This window comes from Octopus sinensis, linkage group LG20 (assembly GCF_006345805.1).
Source record: "Octopus sinensis linkage group LG20, ASM634580v1, whole genome shotgun sequence".
Classification (NCBI taxonomy): Eukaryota; Metazoa; Mollusca; class Cephalopoda; order Octopoda; family Octopodidae; genus Octopus; species Octopus sinensis.
The window spans coordinates 31,451,029-31,478,854 of record NC_043016.1 but is presented as its reverse complement, the minus strand read 5'-3'; the positions used below and the strand labels follow the sequence as shown (position 1 = coordinate 31,478,854).

The following is a 27,826-nucleotide window of genomic DNA, read 5'->3' as shown; positions in this document are numbered from 1 at the left end:
ATTCTTTCTTTGAAATACCTTAAAGCACAAACATAAAGCTATAAGTAATAGCTTGTAAATATCTTGTGTAAAATCTCTTTTCAGAAAAAAAAAGGCTCACAGACAGCCTTTGACTTTTTCTATCCAAAAGGGTTTTTTTAACTCAGTATTTACATGCTTATCATTACATGCTTTATGTTTGAGCTTTGAGATATTCCAAAAACAGAATTAACAGATAATATATTTGAACATTTTTTTTCTTTATTTTCTTCTTTGTTTTTCTCCTTACACGGCATGCTTTTTTTCCTTTCAAATAGTTTTTTTTTCTGACTTTATTTTTGCTCTGTTTTGCATAACATTTCATACATGTTGGCACGTGCTTGAGCGCATATTGCTTGGCATACACATACTACAGAAACTGAATTTTCTCTGGTGATTATTAATTTTTGTCTTGCAGCTTTAGTATTCATATTGAACACACAGTAGCACAATATAACAATATTATATATTTCAACTTTCTATAAAGCAATTTTTGTCATGTCTCATTCATAACCTGTAAAATTCACCTGTAGCTGGCATTCATTCCCATTTCACAATTCTTACATGCACCTATTGCAGCTCCAGTGCAGCTTTGAATTCCATGCCATCTTTAGTTTTGCAGACACCCATATGACTAGTATCATCTCATGATTCACACTTGTATCTGGCTTTACTACGCAACTCTCAGTTCAGGATATTTAATATTCTCCTTTTGCCAGCTTGCTGTTTGTCATTCAGTTACATTGTTATCTTTCAGTGCAGTGACACATATGAGACAAAGGTGAGTAGTAACAAACTAATAAAACATCAAGTGCACATTGCAACACATTGCAGAATCAAGATCTCTACATGACGGAGACTATATTTTCTTATTTCTTTATTGCCCACAAGGGACTACACACAGAGGGAACAAACAAGGACAGACAAACAGATTAAGTTGATTATATCGACCCCAGTGAGTAACTGGTACTTATTTAATCGACCCCCAAAAGATAAAAGGCAAAGTCAACCTCGGCGGAATTTGAACTCAGAACGTAGAACTCAGACAAAATACCGCTAAGCATTTCACCCGGCGTGCTAACGTTTCTGCCAGTTCGCCATCTTCAGGGAGACTATATTTTATGTCAGGGAAAGAGCTCAGCTGAGAATAGAGGAAATAGCATTGGCTTGACTGTGAGAAAATCTCTACTGAATATGGTGGAGTCCAGTGCAGGTACAACAGAATTTACTTTCTTTCTTCATTTCATAAATCCAATGTGCCTGTCAATGTTATCAATGTCAATAGACCAAATTTCAACTCTACACAAGACAAATAGGCTGAGTTCTTTGAGCAATTTTAGTGCCAGAGTGGATGTTGACTAAGTCTCCTGGCCAGGCTACCTGAGAAAGTCTTGGATTAGCAGCATAAATGACAATGGGGAACGACTGCCTGATCTTTGTGCACTCTATAGATTGTGTGTTGCCATCATTTACTTCTAGAATAAACCCCAGTCCAAAACGTCTCTGAGACATGCCTGCTGCAATGATTAACACCAACTAAACCTGATATTTATACAGTGCCGCTACCTGAGAAATGTATTTATGACTCAATCCTTTCAGTTGCTAACTGCAACACAGATTACTCTTGGGATGGCTGCAAGTTTAGATTTCAGCCAAAGAAAATGCATTATATGAAGTCTCTAGGCAAATAGTTCCTCAATACCAGTTTAACACACACCTAGTGACAGAGTTCAAGTTGCTGGAGGATGGTCTCTGTACAAATCCAGCAGAAAGAGGTGCATGACTAAAAGTAGACTCTCCCAGAACACCAACCACAACACTGTATTCAAAACTTTTGACAAGAAATGGAGCAAATCACAGGATTTGCTTGAAGTGAACACAAGGAAGTTCATTGCTGGGGTTTTTTTTTTTTTTTTTTTTTTTGAACCAAAGTATGCTGAGCTACTGGAATGAAAATGCTACTTTTCCTAGGTCACCCAAGGAGCTCTAAAATCAAGAAGCAAAGCCTGGAAAACAAAAACAATCAGTTGCAATGAATGCTTTTCAAAAGCATTCATTGTTTTTAACACAGGTGTCATCCATGAATGTTTTAGAAGATCAAGAAAGCCATTGGCTCAACCATGGGCTAGGCAGCATCACTAAAATGTGTAACAAGAAAGTTCATCAAAGACAGGCAAGAAGACAGGTAGTGTGCTACTCTGAGCTCTACTCCACAGGAAACATCTTGGACATTAAACTTAACACTGTAGAATACCTGCTTATTTTGATGGAACTGAATAACAGAGTAAAACTGTTGACAGTCTTCTTGGCATGAAAGGATAGCATTCCAGTGGCTACGAAGACAACAAAAGACAGTCTTATTGTACAGGTTTAGGAAAAAAAGAGAATATCATAGGACATGAGCGGCTGCAACATTCAGTTTCCGTCTACCGAATCTACTCACAAGGCTTTGGTCGGCCCGAGGCTATAGTAGAAGACACTTGCCCAAGGTGCCACTCAGTGGGACTGAACCCAGAACCATGTGGTTGGTAAGCGAGCTATTTACCACACAGCCACATACATACACACACAAAAGTTTACTATGGTATATATCCAAAGACTTTAGATGTCATTGCACACTCATAAATTACTTCAATTTATCAGATACGTATGACTGTTGCAAACATTTACGTTTACACAAATACATCATGGACAAGTAATGACAGCACAAATGGACAACCTTTGAAGAATCATTATGTTCTCATCAGCTGCTGCTAACCTTATATTAACTACAGCTGCGAAATTGTATTTAAAGCCTTTGTTATCATCCTTATAACTTAATCAGATTATAACAATTGTTTTTTGTTTGACACATTTTTAGTTGTGACATCGATCCCTCTTTTCCAATCCAATTAAAGGTTAATAGAAACATAAACACTTTCAAGTATCTTCTGTAACTCCATAGAAAAGTCTTCTATGAAAATCAAATACTACTGCCACATAAGAAATTTTTGTAACAGGACTAACATACAACATACAATATGGCTATGTGCATGGATTTAACATCCTTATACTACAATTTTCCTTAGGCAGATCTCATTAAAAGGACATAAATTATGCAAGTAATTTAATGTTATTAAAAATGTTATATTTCCAGTTCTTCTGATCAAGGGGAAGTTTTATATTGGTAAACCTAGGAATAATGATCACTATTGATGATTATTTTTTTTATATACAGGTGTGGCCATGTGGTAAGAAGTTTGCTTCTCAACCACATGGTTCAGGGTTCAGTCCCACTGTGTGGCACCATGGACAAGATGAAAGTCAGAAACTGATAGAAGCCCGTTGTATATGTATATATATATATATATATATATATATATATATATATATATGCATGTATTTGTTATTTGTGTCTGTGTTTGTCCCTCCACCATCGTTTGACAACCGATGTTGGTGTGTTTGTGTCCCTGTCACTTAGTGGTTCGGCAAAAAGAATCAAATAGAACAAGTACTAGGCTTACAAAGAATAGGTTCTGGAGGTGATTTGCTCAACTAAAGGCAGTGTTCCAGTATGGCCACAGTCTGAAACAAGTAAAAGAATATATATACAGTGGGCTTCTTTTAGTTTCCATCTACCAAATCCATTCACAAGGCTTTGGTTGGTTCAAGGCTAAAGAAGAAAATGCTTGCTCAAGGTGCCATAAAATGGGACTGAACCTGGAGTCATGTGACTGGGACGTACGAGGGGCGTTCAATAAGTAATGCCCCTGACCCACTTGCATTTGTTTGATCTAGCTGAAATTTTGCATGTGCACTTATTTATACCTCTATAGATTAAGTGGCGAATTACAGCTCTGAACTAATTGTGGTTTCTGATTTACAGGTGTTTGAACTGAGTCAAGTGTGAAATGGAGCCTGTTGAGTGTCGAGCAGTGATCTGGTTTTTGTATTTGAAAGGACGCACACCACGGGAGACTTTTGATGAAATGAAAGTAACTTATGGTGATGATGCCCCATCATATGACCTTGTAAAACGCTGGCATTGGGAATTCAAACATTGTCGGAACTCTGTGGAAACAGCTCCCAGATCTGGTCGCCCCCTTCTGCCGTTGATGAGACGTCTGTCCGTCAAGTTGAGGCTGCCATTTTGAAAGGTCAACGCATAACTATTCGCCAAATAGCCCATAAGGTCAAGATTAGTACCGGGTCTGTGGAAACTATCATTCATGACCATTTGCGTATGCAAAAGGTGTCTGCCAGATGGATTTCCAGGTTGCTTTCCAGAAGCAAGAACGCGTTGAGTGCTCGAGGATGAATTTGGAGATGTGCCAAGAAGATGAGTCAAAATTTTTCAAAAGACTGATCACACAGGATAAAACCTGGGTCCATCACTATGATCCATAGACCAAAGCGCAGTCAATGCAGTGGAAGCACCGTGACTCACCCCCTCAAAAGAAGGCAAGGGTGCAGCCCTCCGCTGACAAGGTTATGCTCACAGTCTTCTGGGACCAGGACGGAGTAGTGATGACAGATTTCCTGGCAAAGGGTACCACAATTACAGGAGCCTATTATGCTTCACTTTTGAGGAAATTAAGAGAAGCTATCAAAATCAAGAGGCGGGGCAAGATCAGCAAAGGCATCCTCCTCCTGCAAAACAACACTCCTGTCCACAACTCGCGTGTCGCCAGATCAGAAGCACAGGCATGCAGCTATGAACTCCTCCCCTTGCACCCTTTGATTTTCACCTCTTCCCAGCCATGACGTTGATTTTGAAAGGAAAGCGTTTCCCAGATGATGCAGCCTTGATTTCTGAAGTCACGTTGTGGTTGGAGGACCAAGCTGGGGTCTTCTACAAAAGCGGTCTCCAGAGCTGTATCAAACTCTGGGTAGTTCCTATGTAGGAAAAGACTAATAACTGTGCCAAGTGTCGTTGCTCTTCTGCTATGGGAAGTGGGTCAGGGGCATTACTTATTGAACGCCCCTCGTAAGCTTCTCACCACTCAGCCACACTTGCACCTATATCTCAGATATTTTCTTCTATTTATTGTTCACTAATCTGTCCATTAACTTCTTCCTCTAGAATATTTAGCAGTGTTTTGATTATGTTTTTACCTCCACCAAGGAAGTAGGTTATGTTTTCATTGGCATTGGTTTGTCCGTTTGTCTATCTGTGTGCAAAATAACTCAAAAAGTTGTTAACGGTATTTGATGAAACTTGCAGGAAAAGTTGGTAATGACACAAGGAACAGATACTTATTTACTTTTACTTGTTTCTGTCATTTGTCTGTGGCCATGCCGGAGCACTGCCTTTAGTCGGGCAAATCGACCCCCGGACTTATTCTTTGTAAGCCTAGTACTTATTCTATCGGTCACTTTTGCCGAACCGCTAAGTTATGGAGACATAAACACACCAGCATCGGTTGTCAAGCGATGTTGGGGGGACAAACACAGGCGCACACATATACACACACACACACACACACACGCGCATACATAGATTACAGGCTTCTTTCAGTTTCTGTCTACCAAATCCACTCACAAGGCTTTGGTCTGCCTCAGGCTATAGTAGAAGACACTTGCCCAAGGTGCCACGCAGTGGTAGATGATGAAATTTTGGTAGTAATCCAGGAATTTAATGGATTCTTGAAGGATTTTTCATTTGTTATATTTACTTTACATGAAGTATTACAATGTTACGTTCTTTGATTATCTCCCTTGAAAACACGTTCATCGTTTTCATGTAACCTATGGTGGCGTTGCTGTTTCAAAAGTTTATTTTTCGTTTCTCTGTTAGTCATTTTACTCGTGTATCTATCTTAAAATGAGCTGCTTGGCGGAAGTCTGCGGAGGATGACATGACAAGCCTTGACTATTGGGATCGACTCAAAAAGCTCAGGCTTTGCTCCCTCCACCACCACTGTGAGCTCTATATCATCTGTATTATGTGGAAAATATTCCATCAACATTACCCATCTTTAAAATTCGTCCGAGGCTTGGCCCCCATACCATCCATCCACTACAGAAATGTTCGTGTCATCTCACAACACTATGACAGAACTACTTCACCTCAATTGGCCCTGTTCTCTTCAACATCGTGCCAGACACACATAAAGGAGGAAAGTGACTACACAGTATCCAAACGATCCCTAGATGATTACCCACAACAAATACCAGATAAACCACCGACACTCTGATATGTCTCTGAAAACAATAACTCTCTGCTTGAATGGGCTACGCTTCCCCAGAGCTGACTGTGTATCACTTCCAGGTGGTGCTATTAAATTAGACATAGCCTGAGTCAACTTTGGCCGAAACTTATCTAAGTAATCTAATCTGTGCTGTAACCTTTTAATCAAAGCATGACAACATAGGTAGAGGCTGATATCTTAACATTTCTGATGGTCTTAAGTATTAAAAAAAATATTAGAGATTTATATAGAACTACATTCAGAGTATATCTATAAGCTATTGTGTTTAGTTAGACCTGGTTTTAATAAAGCAATCCGAAATTAGAAAAATCAAAAATCTGCAACAATCTCGGTCCCATGAGTATCGGATAATGGATTTTCAACTGTGTAGAGAAACTGATTGTGGTGATCGTAGTTTTGACGGTAATTGTGGTGAAGACAGAGACAGTGTTGATGATGATGATGGTCGAGATAAGTATGGGAGGAGGATAAAATAGTATCAGTATGGCTGTGTTTTTTTTTAACCCCGCCAAGGAGGTTATGTTTTTGCTGGTGTTGGTTTAGGAAATTGGGCAATTTTCAGCATGTGTGTATATGAGCTGAAATGAGCTGCTTGGCGAAGGTCTGCGCTCTCCGAGTGCTTTTCTAGTTTATATATTTTTTTCTTGTATTGCTTAATCTGCCATTATAAATGTGTGTATTAGCAATTTTGGATGTGAAAATATGTTTATAAATAAAATTTTTAAAGTTTGTGAAATGAGCCTCTTTTTAACTGTTGTCTACCTGCCAAATATTGAGAGCAGATATTTTTTAGGCAGTTTTAGTTCTTTTTAACAGTAACCCAATGAAAACTTTATTTGGTAATACTTAAATAGATTGTATTTTGAAGAAGGAATCAAAAAGACATTTCACACCAGGAGAATTAAAAAATATAATCTTTTCCTCTCTAGGCATAAGGCCCAAAACTTGGGGGGGGGGGGAAGACTTCTGCCCGTCCTCTCCCCCCACAAAAACCACCCTTAAAAATTTTTTTCAGCACAAACACCCCTTTTCCGCTACAGGGAATATGAATCTGCAAAAAAATTGGCAAAAATCGACATTACTAATTACTCATTTATTTGATCCCTGTTTGTCGAATGGTTAAGAACTTCAATCACAAGATTACTGTATGCCACGAAATTATTTCTCTGTCTACTGATAAGTTTTACTTTAATTGTATATTTTCCAGGTTAAATACATTTTATTGTGATTTCTGAGGAAAGAAAATAAAAAAAGAGAAGATGAGAGCAATATATATATTGCTGGCACTATGTTTTATTTTATCAGGTAATACTCTTTTTATTCACTTAAATTTTTTTCCTTTCACTGCTCACTGGATCACCTATAACCCTTGAAGTAGAAAAGAAAGGGGATTTTCAAAGATTAAGAGCAAGAAATTTTCTAATGTTTTTCCTCACACACACACACGTGCACACACACACACACACACACACACACACACACACACACACACACATTAAATAACATATACCAAAGAGTGTAGTTAGAAAATCATTTTCGTTCATTGTTTGCAATTGTTTCATCATTGGTCACTGTAACCAATCTTGCATCAAGTCATAACCATGTCAGTTACCCGACATCTACATGATAACATGAAATAAGTATAGTGAGTTTTTCACAAACCCCCATCAGCTCTAGTCTTTGCTGCAGTATGGTAGCTTTTGTACCTTAATGACCCTGAGAACTGCACCAGCAGAGCACACATCCCTGACAGAGCTTCTAGTGCTGGACAGGCCAAAGGATAGAGACCAGACTAATACAGACCACCTCTTCCCAGAGATAAAAATGGGTTTTTGTACAGCCAACATTCCTACTTGGATAAAAAAGCAAAGTTACAGAAGCATCAATGACAATTTAATATCAAGACCTGGAAGAGGAAGGCCTTTAGGAAACATATGCTTGATGCACAAGAGGGGACAGAACCCACAAGGGAGATGGAAGAGAGACTGAAAAAGCAGGGATCCAACTGGAAAGGAACTGAAAAGATAGCTCTGAGTCAAGAACAGTGAAGGAAAAACATCAATAACCTATGCTTCATGGGAAGTTAAAAGCTTAAGAATAAGATTTTCACAACAAATCAGTTTGAAGTGAGAACTGAAGTTAAGCAGATGTGTGTTATAGTCACTACTCTCTTTTCTATTTTCCTCATAGCTATGCATAAACTTGAGACCAAGTTTGAGTGTAAACTCTTTCCTGATGTCCATATTTCATATTGCACAGACAGATGGCAAACCACTCAACTTCGTCAGACTCTAAGCCAGAACAAAGATTATTTGGATTTTAATACACAGATAATACCAGAGTTAGTCAGATTTTAGCAAAAGAACTACAACCAATTACCGACATTTTTGTTGATGCAAGGGTCTGGTTACCTATCAACATTAGTAGAACAATACTCTTGGATCAGCAGTAAGATAATAATCAGGAACTTAGTCCAACCACCCAGATATATCAACAAATAGTGAAAAATGTGAAGCATCCCCAATGACTAGGTTGTCTTTTATCATAGAATGTGGATATTGATGAATAAGATCACACAGTGGTTAAAATGTATCAGTGTAATCTTTAATCATCTGAAAAGCCAAATATACGATGGCGATGTGAAATAAACAACCAAACTTATTGTATATAAGACAGTTGTATTTTACCTGTTCTCCTAGATGGCTCTAAAACCTACACATATTGTCAAGAATTTTTGTTGATGCATGAGTGTGGCTACCTCTCAACATTAGTAGAACAATATTCTTATATTAGCAGTCAGATAATGATCAGGAACTCAGGCCAGCCTTCAAGTCTGACAAGTCATTTATACCACTAAAAACCTTATAGGTGTGAAACCAATGGTCACTCTCTGACCAACCATAACCAACAATCTTTTAAGTATTACTGCTCCAAATTTTAGACAATGATTTTTTTCAGATTTGTGAACTATTAAACAATTACATATATATTTATATATATCATTGTCATCACCATTTAATGTCCATTTTCCATGTTGGCATGAGTTGGATGGTTTGACAGGAGATGCCCAGGCTCCACTTCTGGTTTGGCATGGTTTCTGTGGCTGGATGCCCTTCCTAACACCAACCACTTTACAGAGTGTACCGGGTGCTTTTACACAGTTCTGGCACTGGTGTATTTACATAGCACCAGTACAAGTGCTTTTTATGTGGCACCAGCACCCCCAAGCCCACAAGATTAAGAATACTCAACCGGAAAGAGATGCAGGAGACAGACTTGTATGCAAGAACAACCATGCTTTTACTTGGTTGGGCATGTTTTGTTAAGTACAGTAAAGCGTCAGGTGTCTCAGTACCTTGTCATCCCACCACGTGAGCCCCAACATCTGTAGATCCTTTCTCACCATTTCATCCCATATTTTCCTGGGTCTACTCCTTCCACATGTTCCCTCTACAATTAGAGATCAGCAGTGGATCTCAAAGCACATTAAGCTATGAATACTAGCGTGTAAATATTGGCTTGAAAAACCCTTTTGAATAGAAAATGCGGCATAAACTGGAAATAAAGATGTCTGACAAAAATCAGGTACATCCAGTGGTAGAACATCTGAAGCATTCTTGAGCCTACCAATATATTCTCATTCTGCATTAAAATCATTTTAATAATTATAAATATGTGTTTAATATTGTATGATAATTTGTATTAGTTAAACAAAAATAATAAAATAAATAAAATTCTGAAATAATTGATATTTACATACAAAGCATTTCATATTTACAAAGAATGCTCATGAGCAAAAATGCCATGAGATAAAGCACATGAATGAAGTCAAAAATATCTAAATAAAAGATTGTTCATGAGAATAATTAACACATTCATGTAAAGCAGTGGTTCTTAACTGGGGTCCATATAAGATTTTGTGGGAGTCCATGCAACAAAATAGTAAATTGGAGATCCACAATAGTATTTTTTTAAAATTAGCTTTAGATGTATGTATTGGTATGTATTGCAAGGAACATCTAGGTTTCTTTCTCTAGCATTTGACATACTTCAATCTATACAAGTTAATGTGTGATAAACAAAATAGGAATTTTGAAAGAAATTTCTATAAAACTACTTCTTAAACATTGGATGGCTATGGGGGTTCACCAAAATAAAATAATATCCATAGATGAAAAATGGCAGACATTCCTGGCATTATATGTATTTAATGCTATGTATTATTGCAAGAAACAGCTAGGTTTCTTTCTCTAACATTTTACAAAGTTTAACCTATGCAAGTTGATGTGTGAAAAACAAAATAGGAATTTTAAAAGAAATTTCTATAAAACTAGTTTTTAAACATCAGATGGCTATGGGATCCACCATAATAGAATAGTAATCAACGGAGTTCATAAATAAAAAATAGTTGAGAGCCCCTGCTTTAGATGTATGTATTGGAGTATGTATTACAAGAAACAGTTAGGTTTCGTTCTCTAACATTTTACAAAGTTTAACCTACACAACTTAATGTGTGAAAAACAAAATAGGAATTTTAAAAGAAGTGTATTTCTATCAAACTAGTTTTTAAACATTGAATGGCTATGGGAATACATCAGAATAAAATAATAATCAAAGGGGTCCATAGATAAAAAATGGTTGAGAACCCCTGATATAAAACATAACCCATAAAATCCATAGAGACATTATTTTAATAGTGTTAATATGAATGAATAAGTATCAATCTGAAAAGGACAAACCTTGCCATTCATCCTTTTCAGGTTAATAAAATGAGTATCAACTGAGCACTGGGGCCAATGTAATCGACTAGCCCTATCCCACAAAAACTTCAAGACTATAGTAGAAAGAAGAATTATGAATGACTGAATGGATGTGTGTGTGTGTGTGTGTGTGTGTGTGTGTGTGTGTGTGTGCACATGTTTCTCAGTCATTATATATTTGTAGGAGTTTATAACTTCATTTGTCTTGTATTCATTACATTAATATCTGCCTCTTGTTAAAAGCAGAATAAAGACCCTTTTATATTAATGAAAGGGCTATAAATCAACTTTGAAATGCTCAAACTTACTAAAACTAACCATTCCAAACACCTGAAAATAGCTGATCTCAGCAACTAGACCCAATGAAATTTCAGAGTTTGGTAGCATTGTATTTGTAGCTGATGCTGGTGTCACGTAATTGGCACCTATGCTGGTGGCATGTACAGAGTGTCTTTTGAGTGTTGGGCCTCATGGAGGCAAGGTGGCTGATGCTGGTGGCACATGAAAAACACCTTTTGAGCCTCACGGAAGGCAATGACCAAGACCTTTGGCATTATGTTGTGCTGGAGAAACAGATCCATCAAGCCAAATAAAAGCACAGTTGTGGCAGATACCACGCAAATGGCACCTGTCCTGGTGGTGCATAAAACCACCCATTACACTCTCGGAGTGGTTAATGTTAGAAAGGGCATCCAGCTGTAGAAACCATGCCAAATCAGACTGGAGTCTGGTGCAGCTTTCCAATTTGCCAGCCCTGGTCAAACCGTCCAGCCCATGCCAACATGGACAACAGATGCTAAATGATGATGATGATTATGATAATGATGTTTAAGCCAAACAATCAAGAGAATATTTTGGTCTTTTTGTACAAGATACAGGCATTTGAATAAGTGGAGACAAAATTGAATAGTTAAGAAGCTCATCTTGTAACCACATGGTTTTGGGTTCAGTCTCACTGCACAGTACCTTGGGCAAGTATCTTCTGCTATGCCTTGAATTTTATAAAAGGGACTATGTGAAAGCCTGCAATATGTGCGTGTGAGTGAGTGTCTGTGTGCATGTTTTTGTGTTTGTTTTCACCTCTCCATCACATCCTCACTTGATAACCATCGTTGGCTTGTTTAAATCCTCATAACTTAGCAGTTCAGCAGGAAAGACTGCTAGAATAAAATACCAAACTTAAAAAATAAATACTGGGGGACTAATTCGTTTGATTAAACCCTTGAAGGTGATGGTGATGTTCCATCAAACTGTGTAGGGAAAATAACAAGTATTGATTGGATCAAATCATTATCAAAAGGCATATCAGAAAAATTGTTGATAGGCGCAGGAGTGGCTGTGTGGGAAGTAGCTTGCTTACTAACCACATGGTTCCGGGTTCAATCCCACTGCGTGGCACCTTGGACAAGTGTCTTCTGCTATAGCCTCAGGCCGACCAAAGCCTTGTAAGTGGATTTGGTAGACGGAAACTGAAAGACGCCTGTCGTGTATATGTATATATGTGTGTGTTTGTGTGTCTGTGTTTGTCCCCCTAGCATTGCTTGACAACCGATGCTGGTGTGTTTATGTCCCCGTCACTTAGCGGTTCGGCAAAAGAGACCGATAGAATAAGTACTGGGCTTACAAAGAATAAGTCCCGGGGTCGGGTTGCTCGATTAAAGGCGGTGCACCAGCATGGCTGCAGTCAAATGACTGAAACAAGTAAAAGAGTAAAAGAGTAAAGAGAAGTTGCACTCTTCACTATCATTACATGACTTCGGTTTTGATGAGTCATCTATGTCATGAGGGTGGCAGATGAACCAGCAGCTGTCCAAAAACTGTTGCACAGACATCTGTTACATTCACAACTGATTGAAGTAAAGTACACATGAGAAGTACACAAAAGAAGTAGTTCAAAAATGTATTTAACCCTTTCGTTACCAACCTGGCTGAAACTGGCTCTGGCTCTGAGTACAAATGTCTTGTTTTCATAAGTTTTGAATAAAGATCTTCCACCAAACCTTAGTAGCAATTTATGTTCCTAACACTAGCTTAATGATAGCTAAGTTATTTTACTAAATTCTTTGTTATATTTAAAGTAATTGAAAGAAATACAGAGCATCTCAAAATAAATACAGTAATGAAAGAGTTAATGGAAACTTGGAAAAGCAGGCATCTCTGTCTAACACTCTTCATAGATGCCAGGTCACCAAGAATGTAATTGTAGTTATCTTTGAAGTCCATGGAATAAATAACAGAAGAAAATAATGGTTGGAATGAATCATTCTCGATCTTGAGGGATTGCCACTAATTTGTGAATGTGTATTGACGCTCAAATTGTTTACATTGACACTGTTATAAAAACAGTTGTTGTTTTTGAGTTACATCTCTTTATTCTCATAGCATAGGGATTTGACAAAAATGGATCAATGAAATAGATTCCAGACTGAGGTAGTGAAGTAAAGTTGATATGATCAACTGAAGCTCTTAAAGGCAATACCACAGCAGGGTTGCTGTCCAAGGAATGAAACGAGCAAGTATAAATAGAATAGGTGTTGATGTACTGAAGGACTTAAATAATAAATTAATAATGAGTTGATGAAATGAAATGTCTCTCTTGGTTAGAGAAACAAAAATAAAAACATGGCAGTAACAGTTGGTGACACACACAAGAAAAGGGTGATAATTTCAAGAAGTTGAGAAGGTGAATGTTTTTAACTCTTTAGCATTTAAATTGGTCATATCCAGCCAAAATCTTCAACCTGTTTTGTGCTCCAACTGACCAGATTCAGCCTCTCACACCAACCCTACAATGTCATTCTAAAACTAAACCATCACATCATTGAAATCTCAAAGCTATGGGATAATGCATGATTAATTCAAATCAAGTGAATAAATAAGCATTAGAGTGATTTGATAGAGTGATTTGAATGCTAAAGGGCTGATTTTTCTAATGATGAAATGGAAAAGCTGATCTGTTTTGGTGGGATGGTTAGAGCTAAAATTACCACTAGTGCTGTTTTAGTAATTTGTTTTATGTTTTTAATTTCCCCACCCCTCACCCCTCAACAAAAAGTTCATCAGAAATGTTTTTCATATGCCATTCAGTAAAACAACATCAATTTGATCTGTCTTCATTCATGCCATTAGCTTATTTGAGTTGTATCCCTTAGCTCCATACTGCTTAGTATAAAAGTACAGTGTTTAAAGAAACAAATTCTCAATAATGAACAAGTTCCTATTTTAGAAGCAAGTTATTCAAGGCAAACTGAATGAAGAAAATTATATTTCGCTGATGTCATGAAATAATTGCATGTAACTTCTTCTTAATTCTTTTTTTCTTTTTACTTATCATTTCCATGCTGTTTTTCAGTACAACATCTAGCCAGTGGTCAGCAATCTGAAGCTTCAGATGACAACGAAGTTGAAAATGAAATGGAAAATGAAGTTGAAGAAGAAGTTGAAAAGGAAGTGGCTGAATCTCCAGATGCCAAAAAAGCTCCTGCTAAAGAGGCTGAAGAGAACACTGCCATAAAAAAGGAAAGCAGTGAACCTGATAAAGATGAAAAAAAGGTGAAGAAAACAAATGCTGATTATGCTAGAGGTAGACGACGTCCAGTCAGAAGACAACAATCTTTCCAAAGAAATGCCCAACCAAAACGTAGACGATCAAGATATAATAAAATGTGGCAGAGCCGAAATAAAGGAGGGAAAGTTAATAAAATGAATAGAATGCATAGAAAGAATAGAATTAATAGAATGAATAGAATGAATAGAAAGACTAGAATGAATAGAATGAATAAAATGGATAGAGTTGTAAGACCAAGAATGCCTAATAAAATGATGAGAGGTGGAAATTCAATGCATTCAAGAAATATGAAAATGTGGAACAAGAATGGATATCATAAACGGAGGAATGCTCTTATTAAAAATAATAGGAGACAGGGATAAATTTTAAATGTAAGTCCTACTAAAATATATTAGTTTTTGTATTTATATGGTTGTTATTTAGATGCTGGCTAGACTTGGTCTAGGACACCTAAAAACAAAGACATTCTAGACATAGCCAGCCATTTTTTTTTAATGTATCTAGACAAATGGTGTAGCTAAAGTGTATGTTGCCTAGAGACAACGCCTGAGTTTGTTTCCTCAAACACGCACTTCCTGGATCAATACAACATAAAGGAGCTTATACCGCAGCCCCATAAAAACAGCCCTGATAAAATTTTGCATGGAAAGCTATAACATACTTCATTTCAAATTAAATATACAAATACCAATCAAAACATCTACTTCTGGCAAGTTAAATACATTAATTTTCATGAAACACTAAAAATGATGAAGCACTGATATAGCTAATTTAAAAGTTTTTTAAAGGAGAAAAGAACAAACAAAAACCCATCAATCCATAGTAAATAAATAAATAAATTAACATAATTTAATGTCTTAAAGTTGATGAACCACTTATTGATTCCCTCCATTTTCTTATTGCTCTATAAATTAATGGTGAAATATCTCTTTACCCTCACCCATTTAGTACACTCGGTAATGTAATTGCAATGCAATAAAAAACATTGTGTATTAATAATTTGGTATTCTACCAGCAGTATATTGGATAAATATTATCCCTTAGTGGGTTGGATTCACAACCTCTAACTTTCTTGGAGTTTTATATAAATATAATATATTACAAAATTAGAAAATGGAGAAACATACTTAAATCAATCAAACATCAACCAACAGATGATACCCAATCAATACTTTATTACACCATTACATAACAGTAAAGGCATTATACAAAATATATTGTAAATATAATTAGACAAGGAAATAGAAATCTAAAATCTAAAATATAATATGTAATTATATCATATCTGACAGCTGTTTCGGCAGTAAAGGCAAGCATGCCTCATTTAACCTATAAGCCATATAAGGCAGGTATAAATGAGACATTAACAAGGATGCCCCACGGCCTCTTCAGAGAATTTAATTTATTATAAGTGTGAAAAATTTTTTTTTTATATACATATAAATATAAAAATATAAAATATAAAAACGTGTGCATAGACACCCATAATACTACACATATATATATATATACTCATTAATACAATAATACAAAATAAACAAAACAAAATAAAACAAAATATATATCAATATATATTAATAAACACAGTTATTCTACATATTGGGCTAATAGTTCTAAAAACTAACACACAGGAAAATATATGCACACTCACATTTAAATTAAAATCAGACCTATACATGAAAAATAATAAAAAAAAAAACACAGTTCAGTTCATAAAATTATAAACCTGTAAAAGTCAATAAAAATTACTATTGATATTAATAATAATAATAATAATAATAATAATAATAATAATAATAGATACAATTGTGTCTGTACCAAGTACATCCATCGGACATCGACATATCTATATATATATATATATATATATATCAGTCTGTCTACTTATCTATCTATCTACCTATCTGTCTGTCTGTCTGTCTGTCTATCTTCTATCCATCCATCCATCCATCCATCCATCTATCTATCCATCTATCTCTCTATCTATCTACCTATCTATCTATCTATCTATCTATCTATCTATCTATCTATCTATCTATCTATCTATCAACTTACCTATCAAACTACCTACATACCAACCTACCTACATACCTACCTACCTGCATGTCTGTCTGTCTATCTACCTAACTGACTAACTAACTAACTAGCTACCTACCTACCTGTCTGTCTATATGTGATTGTATGTGCACGTGTGTGTGCATGCATGTATGTGAGTGAATAGTCCTTCTGTCACTAACAAACATACAGGCATATATGTCGAGAGAGAAAGAAATGGAAAAATCACAGCATTTTTATTTGCTTTTTATTTTTGATATTGAACAAATGTATGCCTGCCTGCATACATACATACATACATACATACATACATACATACATACATACATACATACATACATACATACATGCATGCATGCATACATACATACATACATACATACATGCATGCATGCATGCATGCATACATACATACATACATACATACATACATACATACATACATACATACATACATACATACATGCATGCATGCATGCATGCATACATGGATAGATGGATGGATGGATGGACGGACGGACGTACGGACGTATGTATGTAACGGGAAGCTTTATGAAAATAAACAAAAGACGAAGGCAGGTGGAAAACAAACGAACAATTGTATTAGTATGGCGCTCAGGAAATATAAATAAAACAAGTCTTTAACGTTTCGAGCCTACGCTCTTCAACAGAAAGATACACAGAGAGAGAAAAACACAGAAAGAAGGAGAGAAAAAAAATGCGTGCAGTAGCTAACGAATCAACATGGCGATCTGATTTCGGCCAGAGGTCAAAGATCAAACATGAGACGCGAGAGCGAAATAAGGGGAGATAATAGGGTTGAGGGACCAGCTAAAAGTGCGTGGGAGGGGTCTGGATGTGTATGTATAGGGTTGGTGTATGTATTAGTATGTATAAGGGTGTGTGTGTGTGTGTGTGTGTATGAGAGAGTATCAGTGCGTGGGATTGGTCTGGACGTGCGTATGTATGGGGTTGGTGTATGTATTAGTATGTATTAGTATGTATTAGTACGTATTGGTATGTATAGGTGTGTGTGTGTGTGTGTGTGAGAGAGTATAAGTGCGTATGCGGGGTCTGGACGTGTGTATGTATAGGGTTGGTGTAAGTATTAGTATGTACTAGTATGTATTAGTACGTATTAGTATGTATTAGTTGGTGTGTGTATTAGTATGGCACATCATATGTGATGTGATGTGTAAAGTCATGTGGTGTAGTGAGGAGAAGAGGGGGAGGGGAGAAGAGGGGGGAGAAGGGGAGGGGAAGAAGAGGGGGGGGGAGGGTGAAGAGGAGAGGATGGGAGGGGAAGGAAGGGAGGAGAGGATGAAGGAGGAAAGAGGGAGGGGGGGAGAGAGAAGGGGAGAGAGGGAGTGAGGGAGCAGAGGGAAGAGAAGAGGGAGGGAGAAAGAGGAAGAAGGGAAGGGGAGTAGGGGTGAAAGGATGAAGGACTGAAGAAGTGGGGGTCGGGGGGAGAAAGGATAGGTGAGGAGGGAGAGGGGGGTTAGATGAGGAGGGGGGGAGAGTTGAGACCAAATGGCGTATAAGAGCGAAGAGAGAAGATTAATTCCTGTTCACGGCGCAAACGGGAATCCGGATGGCCTCTGTGTAAGGACAAACCGAACACAGATAGGTGTTGCAAGGAGTGACCGGTGGAGCGGAAATGGCGTGAGACCGGTGTGTCGTTCGCAAGGTGGATGTCACGAAGGTGTTCCGCGAACCGGTCAGCCAAGCGGCGTCCCGTTTGTCCGATGTACAAGGAATTGCAGAGAGAGCAAGAGATGCAATAGATAATATTGCTGGAGGTGCAGGTGAAGGAGTGGATGATGGGATAGGGTCGATGGTGGGTGCTAGTGAGGCGGGTGGTGTTGGAGAGGTAAGGGCAAGTGCGGCAACGTGGGCGGGAGTATGTATGTATGTATGCATGCATGCATGCATGCATGCATAGATAGATGGATGGATGGACGGACGGACGGACGGACGGACGACGGACGGACGGACGGACGGACGGACGGACGGACGGACGACGGACGGACGTATGTATGTATGTATGTATGTATGTATGTATGTTCAAAGGGAGGTAACTCTGTCTCTACCAGACGGGGTTTACACTTTGAAATAAATTTAATTCAGGGGTCTTTTTCACCACAAAGCTGACTATTTTTACCTCCATTAGTAAAGAGGTCTTGTTCCTCTGGCCAACAGGTCTGAGGAGTCACCTATACGGCTAAGTGCAATAATAGATGTCAAATCAATGATAACTTTCTGACAGACCATAACCAACAACTACATAAAATATATGTTTATGTCTGTCTATCTATCTATCTATCTATCTATCTTTCTATCTCTCTCTATATATATGTGTGTGTGTGTGTATACATATACATATATATATTAATTACTGGTGAAGGTTGGGTTTCTCGCCATAAAAGGTAACTTTATGGTGCATCATCAGACTCTAAGACCTGTTGGCCTATGGCCTCTTTAAAATGTGGAGGGAGAAACAATACAGATATAAACAATGGGGATTTATTTCCCTTTGGTGCTGGTCATCGGTTTCACCTGTCGGCTATGAGGGTAATAGGTAGGGGGCTATCCTCATCTCTCATCAGTAATCAACACACACACACATGCACTCACTCAAACACACACATGCACTCATACACACACACACATGCACTCACACACACATGCACACACTCACACACACACACTCCCTCTGCACTCACATACACACGTGCACTCACACACACATACAACTTTTATCTTTTATTTGTTTCAGTCATTAGACTGTGGCCGTGCTGGGGCACCACCTTGAAGAATTTTTAGTCAATTGACCCAACCTCAGTACTCACCTTTTGTTAAGCCTGGTACTTATTCTGTTGGTATCTCTTGCCAAACCACTAAGTTACAGCGACATAAACACCCCAACACTGGTTGTCAAGCGATGGTAGGGGGACAGATTCAGACTCAAAGACATATAAATATATATATATGTGTGCGTGTGTGTGTGTAGTGGACTTCTTTCAGTTTCTGTCTACCATATCCATATGGTATATATAAGTGGCAGGATATTGCGAAGGGAGTGTGATTAAAGGGTGCAAGTAAATGATTATATCTATTAAATTTTCAGTTTATTTTTATATTTTGAATCATTCTTCTCTTCTTTTATTTTTTCTCTCTTTCTTTTCAGATGTGGCTTTGAAAACAATATAATAATTATAGAAAATATTTACTTTAACATCAGCAATAGGAATCCTAAAGAAATATAAGCGTTGCCAGTGAAAGATTCTATACTGAATAAAAATATTGATATATTACCATCTCTTTTTGTTAATTCACTTTTCTAAATTAATATGATTAATTAAATAAAAAGTAATGTGAATAAATAAGCATTACATTTGACAAAGCAATCTGAATACTAAAAGGTTAACCTATTTGATAATACTGGCTTGGTTTTTTTCTTGTTGTTTTTTGTTTTGTCTTTTTCTTTAAAAAGTAGCCATTATTCATGTAGCAGAGTGCCCATCTGCATTTCACATGTGTGATCCAAGAAGAGCATAGAAGCCAATACACTTGGAATCAGTGTTGTTGCAGTAATTACCAGAGCGATGTGGTACTCAAAGATTCTGCTTCAAGATCAGGGGTTATCAAGCACTTTTTATCTATGGACCCCTTTGATTACTCTTTTATTCTGATGGACCCCCATAGCCATTCGATATTTAAAACTAGTTATATAGAATCATCTTTTAAAATTTCTACTTTGATTTTTCGCACATTAACTTGTATAGATTGAAGTGTGTCAAATGCTAGAGAAAGAAACCTTGATGTTCCTTGCAATACACACCAATACATACATGTAAAGCAAAATGTTTTCAGGATCTCTTCAAATTCTATTGTAGATTTCTAATTAACTATTTTGCTACATGGACAACCAAAAATCTTATATGGACCCCGGTTGAGAACCACTGTTTTAAATAGACATTTTTTCTCCAGACAACTCCCAAAGATTTTCCAAAGTTGTCCTTCTCTTAGATGGGCTACCAAGTATGGTTTATTAACTCTATCTTCCTCAATGTAAATGTTTTTGAAGCACAAGTGAACAGGCTTCGGCCTTATTTCTGTCAGAAGCAACAGTTCTGCAGGGTTTATGCGCTAAGCCACATGAATAATGTATGTAGACTAGTTGGACAGCAGTAGATTGATAAAGCTGGAGGAAGCTTGCTACCTTGTGCATATTCCAACACAAAAGAAGATAAGCGATGTTGGGGGACAAACACAGACACACAGGCTCAAAACGTAAAAGACTTTTTCTATTCCTGAGCGTTATACTAATACATTTGTTTGTTTTGTACACCACCTGTCTTCGCCTTTTGTTTTTTTCGTAAACTTTCCCTATATATATATATATCACGTGATCACGTGACCGACCAGTCCATCAGATGTAGTTACACATTGCTGGTCACAATGTGTTCGCATTGTTTTAGCCTTCAAATGATGCCACCCCGCCGGCTAAGCGAGCAGGCCATATATATATATATTTATATATATATTATATATATATATATATATATTATATATATATATTACAGAGATGTACTCGCATAGCAAGTAATTTGATCTGAGATCGTGTGCTGAAACGAAAACAATTGCAGCGTGGAAGGTGTTTATAAGCCATTTAAGAAACACACAAAAGCCGTTTGATTCACTTCACAGCTTTTGTGTGTTTCTTAAATGGCTTATAAACACCTTCTACGCTGCAATTGTATATATATATATATATATATATATATATATTATATACATATATACAACAGGCTTCTTTCAGTTTCCGTCTACCAAATCCACTCACAAGGCTTTTGGTCGGCCCGAGGTTATAGTAGAAGACACTTGCCCAAAGTGCTACACAGTGGGAATGAACCCAGAACCATGTGGTTGGTAAGCAAGCTACTTACCACACAGCCACTCCTGTGAGATTTCACAGAATGGATTGGTTTCCTCATATTGCCATTCATTTCAGTCATCTGTCATCTCTGAGAAACTCAACATTTTGAGGTCAATCTTCACCACATCGTCCCACATCTTTCTCTTCCACAATCTCTTTCTACATTTAAAAATCAGCACTTTTTAGTACTGCTGTTCTCATTATCTGAATCTCCTGGTCTTCCGGTGCAGTCATCTCTTTTGCACACTATATCTGGTGCCTCTTATGCCCAGTTTTTCTCTCAACACATTTGTACATTGCCATGCATGCACACTGACATCAAACATCTATTAGAGTGTGCTAGCTTCATTTCTTTCTAGTCTTCACATACCTTTTTGTGTTCTCAGCTGAAGTCTCACATGAACCATGTAACATTGCTGTTAGGACACAAGCATAATACAATTTGCCTTTAACTCTGAGAGAGAGTCCTTTACTTACCAGCAGGTGTAATAGTTCTCTGAACCTTTTCTAGCCAGTTCTTATTCTAGCAATTATACTGTCGGCAAGTCCACAATAAATTCCATAGCTAATGAGGTTTTGTAGGTAAAAGACACTATCTATTACTTATAAGGATCCACCTGAGTTTTCCAGACAATCTATTTCTTTCATGCTATTACTGTTTATTTCACCTATACACCTGAAGTCTGGTATAATATTCTTGGGTCACTCTATCTTTATTCACAGTGCCTGCATATGATACATTTTCATCTATACCTAGGTACTTGTAACATTATTTATGTGGAATGGGGGAGATAGAGAGACCATTGATGGTCTCAACCAGGCATGAAGTGGATTCAATCCACCATAGCCAAATTTCAAGTAACAGCTCAACAAAACTTTTCTCACGGTGGAAAAATAGATTTTCTGTGACAGCAGTTTTACATTTTCCAGATTGCCTTTGCTAGGCCGAAATAATGTCTTCACCACTTGACCCTGCTAACCTCTTCTATTTCACCAAAAGCTAGAATTAAGATAACAAGATCACCAACTAAATCTATTGTCTATCCTTCTGGATAGTTATAAAAACAAGAACCCCTGGTTCCAGATGCCATTTTGGGATTTTCATCCACGCATGCGCAGGGATTAGTCTTCCGGAAGCCCCTTATGCACATGCACAGTTATCAGCAGCAGCTAGGCTTGACTGCTATTCTCTCTCTTCACCTTTGCTGCCGACCGAGACAGGCGCAACCAGACCAGCTCCGTGTGATGGCGATCCACGACTTCAGCGAATCTGTAATTAAACCGACTCTGCTGCTTCCACCACCACTACCCCCACCACCCCAGCGACCAGGTTACCAATGTCCAGAGATGAAATACTTATTTCGGTGAAATAAATTATTATTGTTATTTGTTCAGAGATTCTTGTTCTCACTATTTTCCTTTCCACGACTATGTTAGGAATTGTGAGGCACCCATCCAGTGCCAACATCATTTCCTACATACTCTTTTCAGGATGCTGTTTGCTGAAACTCACTTAATGAACATTTCTTTTATTATTCTTCACTCCTTAAACTTGGAATTAGGCACTCTAAACCATTGTATCCTCTCAATATCTTTTGTAGTCACATTTTCTCTTTGACTCCACCTCGCTGTTTCTGATGTCACATAAAAAGAACCCAGTTCACTCTGTAAAGTGGTTGGCATTAGGAACAGTATACGGCCATAAAAACCATACCAGACAGACCTAAGTAGCACCCAGCATATTCCACTCTGTAAAGTAGGTGGCATCAAGAAACTATGTCAAAGCAGACCTCACCAGTGTTGGTGCCATGTAAAAGATGCCCAGAACACTCTGTAAAGTGGTTGGCATTAGGAAGGACATCCGACTGTGAATTAAAACCATTCCAAAGTAGACAGTGGAGCTTGATGCAGTCATTTGACTTGCTAGACCCTGCCCAAGCTATTAAATGATGATGATGATGATGATGAAGCTTCAAAAAATGAAATAAAAGACACTACAATTGACCAAACTTTGAAATTTTCATCAGAAGCTTACAGAAGTCTAGCTTTCAGCTGAAGGAATTCACAGCATTTGTTGCATTTGCCATTGCAAAATTTCTATAGTTCTGATTTTTAAGTGTATTAGTAAATTTAGCTTAAGTCTTATGTGCAAGTAGGAATGTAGATTATGTTCAATTAAATAAATATGTAAAGTCTAATGTTTATACTTAAAAGTTAAATAAGAGTAACGGATCTTTTCGGTTTGATTGGCAGTTTTTTCTAGCGGTGTCATATGAAATTGTCACCCATAATTATGACCCTAGTATCGATCTATTGCATTTCAATCTGTTTTAGGGTTAGGGTTAAGGGTGGGGGGAAGGGTATCTTTCTTACTTCACAAATGTAAATAAACCCAATCTGTTTTTTAAACGAGGGTCATATTCATACGGCACAGAATATTTCCCCCTAAAATAGACGTCATTGATTGGTTGAAATTGCAGAAATTAAAGAAAAAAACAACAAATATCTTACAAACTATAGAATTTTCTCAATAAAGCCAAGAGAAAAAGATGTTTTATAAACATATTCTACCAGTATACGAAATTTAAAAGTGTTAAGTTACGTGGAAATTATTTTTTAAAACTGCCGTTCAAACCGAAAAGATCCAGAGTAACTTATAAACTAGAAACGTTCATCTATTATGAAAACAGAATATGATATAAAAAAATATATTAAAAGCTTATTTCAAGAGAGACTGAGTTCTGTGCATAGTCATCCAACCTGCTAGAAACAGCATCTAAATCTCACTCACATTACATCCTACCATAACACAAACAATAAGATTATCGGTCATAATAGAACTCGAGAATATAATATACATTACGGAAATTTAGCTGGCAATTTTTTTCTTTCATATTTAATTTTTTATCTACATGTTTACCACCGAAAGTTCATTTTTTTAAAGTGAAATAAATAGGTTAGTGTGCCCTACATTTCTGACAGCTTGCAGCTTAAGTTTTTCCGACTTGCATATATTCTTCCTCACTTTAATATAATGAATATATCAGTTGTTTTTCTATACAATCTCAATAAAATAAGCAGCAATCTCTCTCTTGTATATATAATTTTTTTTTGTGGTAATTTAGTATTATTTTTAACATAATTTAAATTATAACATTATGGTTGTGTAAATTAAGCGTTCGATTCCTCGTTTCAGTGATTCTTGACTAGTATATAGGTAATATTTGCAACATTTTCTGTCAGCAATAATATCATTCTGTTTCTTTTTATGCATGCAACAATTTAGCCATGAAAGGAAATTGAAGACATCGTTTAATATACACATTTATAGTATTCGCAAGAAAAACGAAATCAAAGACGAAGTCGATTAGAAGTAGATGTATAGTTTATTCCCATTATTCATAAGACAATTGCATGACAAATAAATAACTTCAATTTAGTGTGTGTGTGTGTGTGTGTGTGTGTGTGTGTGTGTGTGTGTGTGTGTGTGTGTGTGTGTGTGTGTGTGTGTGTGTTTGTGTGTGTGTGTTGACATACAGACTGATAATAAGAAAGAATTGCTTCCTTCTCATGATCTATACTCCTCCAACAACTCGATCATCGTATTTAAAGATATAGATATATAATCAAAGTTGATACCAGTTGTTTTGCCTGTTTAACATATTCATCCCTTCATGTATCATCACTATCATCATCATTTAACATCCATCTTCCATGCTGGCAAAGGATGGATGGTTTGACTGGAGCTAGTAAGCCAGAAGGTTGCACTAAGCTCCACAGTCAGTTTTGGCATAACTTATACAGCTGGGTGCCCTTCCTAACATCAACCACTTTACAGAGTGGACTGGGTGCTTTTTGCATGGCACCAGCCATTGCAAGGTCAGTTTTGTCATGGTTTTTATGACCAGATAACATAGTGGACTGGATGCTCCAGCACCATCTGCAGCAAGGTCACCAGGTAACTTGCAAGACAAAGGTCCTTGTTGTGGGGAGCACTGAAAGAGGTGGATTTTTATTACAGGTAATGAGATATTAGAGCAGAACAGAGGGACAGAAACAGGTGTCTTGCTGGAGAGGAGATACATGGTTACCCCAGACAGGAGGAGGAAGAGGCAACACACACACACACACACACACACAGTTAACAAGGGAGATGTTCACTTTCTCTGGCGATGTGCCAAGACATATTCTCTAGGTACAAGGATGAGAATATAAACGGGATGGTAGAGGATCGCCCAGACTGCATGAGTAGAGAGTTCACACGAATCCAGGCAGAGTAGGGAGGAGAGGATTGGGTTGCAGGAGTGGAGAGGGAGAGATAAACATAGTACATGATGAAGGGGAGATGTAAGGAAGAGAAGATGAGATGTAGTTTGGTTTCTTGAGGTAGTTTGTGTGAAAAATTTAATGCTACATGTGCGATGGAGTACACAGCATTCCCAGAACTCAGTTTTGCTAAGGTTGGTGGGTCTTCCCAAGAACCTCATATCACTAGATATTTCAGTCCATAATCATCTCCTCTGTGAAGCCCAACATCTTGAGATTGCCCCTCACTACTTCATTCAATGTCTTCCTGACTCTTCCCCTTCTAAAAGGTGCCATCTACTATAAGAGATCAGCACTTCTTTATACAACTGTTTTCATTTTTATATATCACATGTCCAAATGACACATATGCATGCTGCATCTGATTCCTCTTATGCCCAACTTTTCTCTCAGCATATTTTCACTTTGTCGTACATGCACACTGATGTTGCATATCCACTGGAGCATATCAGCTTCATTCTTTTCTATTCTATGCATGTCTTCTGAATTCAGAGCCCATGTCTCACTAGCATGGAATATAGCCATTCATCATTCATACACAAACATCACACAACCTGACTTATACTCTGAGGGAACAATGTTAGCTGTGAGGTAAGAAGCTTGCTTCCCAACCCCATGGTTTCAGATTCAGTTCACTGCATGGCACCTTGGGAAAGTGTCTTCTACTATAGCCTCAAGCCAACTAGAGCATTGTGAGTGGATTTGGTAGACAGAAATTGAATGAAGCCCATTGTTTATATGTATGCATATGTGTGTATGTGTGAAAGAGAGAGAGGGAGTCTTTGTGTCTGTATTTGTCCACCCACCTATCCACTGCTTAACGACCAGTATTGGTGTGCTTATATCCCTATAACTTTGCAGTTCAACAAAAGAGACTGATAGAATAAGTACTAGGCTTAAAAAGAAATTAAGTACTGGGGTTGATTCATTCAAATAAATTTTTTTAAATCCTTCAAAGCAGTGCTCCATCTTGGCTGCAGTTTAATGACTGAAACTAGTAAAAGACTGGGTGCTTGCAAGTTTTGTTTTTTTTTTGTGCTTCCAACCAAATATTTCACCATAATAAAAAAAACCCCTGCTTAACACATAAAGTGTGATGGGCCATGATTGTGGTCATCAGGTACAGGTCAACAGGCCATGATAGATGTATTTAATTTATGGGCATTTTTTTGGGTCTAATGTCACTCCAATGCTCCAATACCCCGCAGAATGCAAGAGGACTAATAGCTCAACTAATAACTTTTCAGATGATGTAAAACTTGCCACCATTATATACTAAGAAGATATTTAAACTATTTTTTTGGTTTTTGTGTGTGCATGGTTGTCTCATTTTCATAAAATGTGCTTTCAGCAGTGTATGTGATGTAAGTGCAAATCCCAGCGATTTATGGGTTAAAAGACTTCAGCTGATTCACAACCAGCATAGAGTGAATTGAAGAGGTTCATACTCTCTCTCTCTCTGTTGTACTGACCTTAATATGTCATTGTAACCACATGTGATACCTTAGAGAACCAAAGGTGGCGAGCTTGCAGGGTTAAAAGACTTCAGCTGATTCACAACCAGCATAGAGTGAATTGAAGAGGTTCATACTCTCTCTCTCTGTTGTACTGACCTTAATATGTCATTGTAACCACATGTGATACCTTAGAGAACCAAAGGTGGCGAGCTTGCAGAAACATTAGCACACCAGGCAAAATGCTTAATGGTATTTCGTCTGTTTTTATGTTCTGAGTTCAAATTCCACTGAGGTCAACTTTGCCTTTCATCTTGTGAGAACGACCATGCGAAAGGAGAGGTGACGAATGAATGACTCCTTTAATACATCGCACAGTCACTTACAATGAAAGCAAAATGGATAAATGAGTAAGAGTGCCAGCAAGAAAAGAAAGAGACACAACCGTTAGAATGTTTAAGAGAAAGATTTTATTTAGGTGTTAACATGTGTGTATGTGTGTGTTCGTCATGCAT

General features: G+C 37.4%; 1 protein-coding gene across 1 annotated transcript; it reads left to right on the top strand.

Annotated features, from left to right (window-relative positions):
* The first annotated feature begins 7,466 nt into the window (after nt 1-7,466).
* On the top strand, nt 7,467-19,887 carry LOC118767274. Its single transcript, XM_036511594.1, has 3 exons — nt 7,467-7,514; nt 14,322-14,908; nt 19,780-19,887. Exons 1-2 carry the CDS (start codon nt 7,469-7,471, stop codon nt 14,897-14,899), a joined length of 624 nt encoding a protein of 207 aa, XP_036367487.1. The 5' UTR covers nt 7,467-7,468; the 3' UTR covers nt 14,900-14,908; nt 19,780-19,887.
* Nucleotides 19,888-27,826: the final 7,939 nt, after the last annotated feature.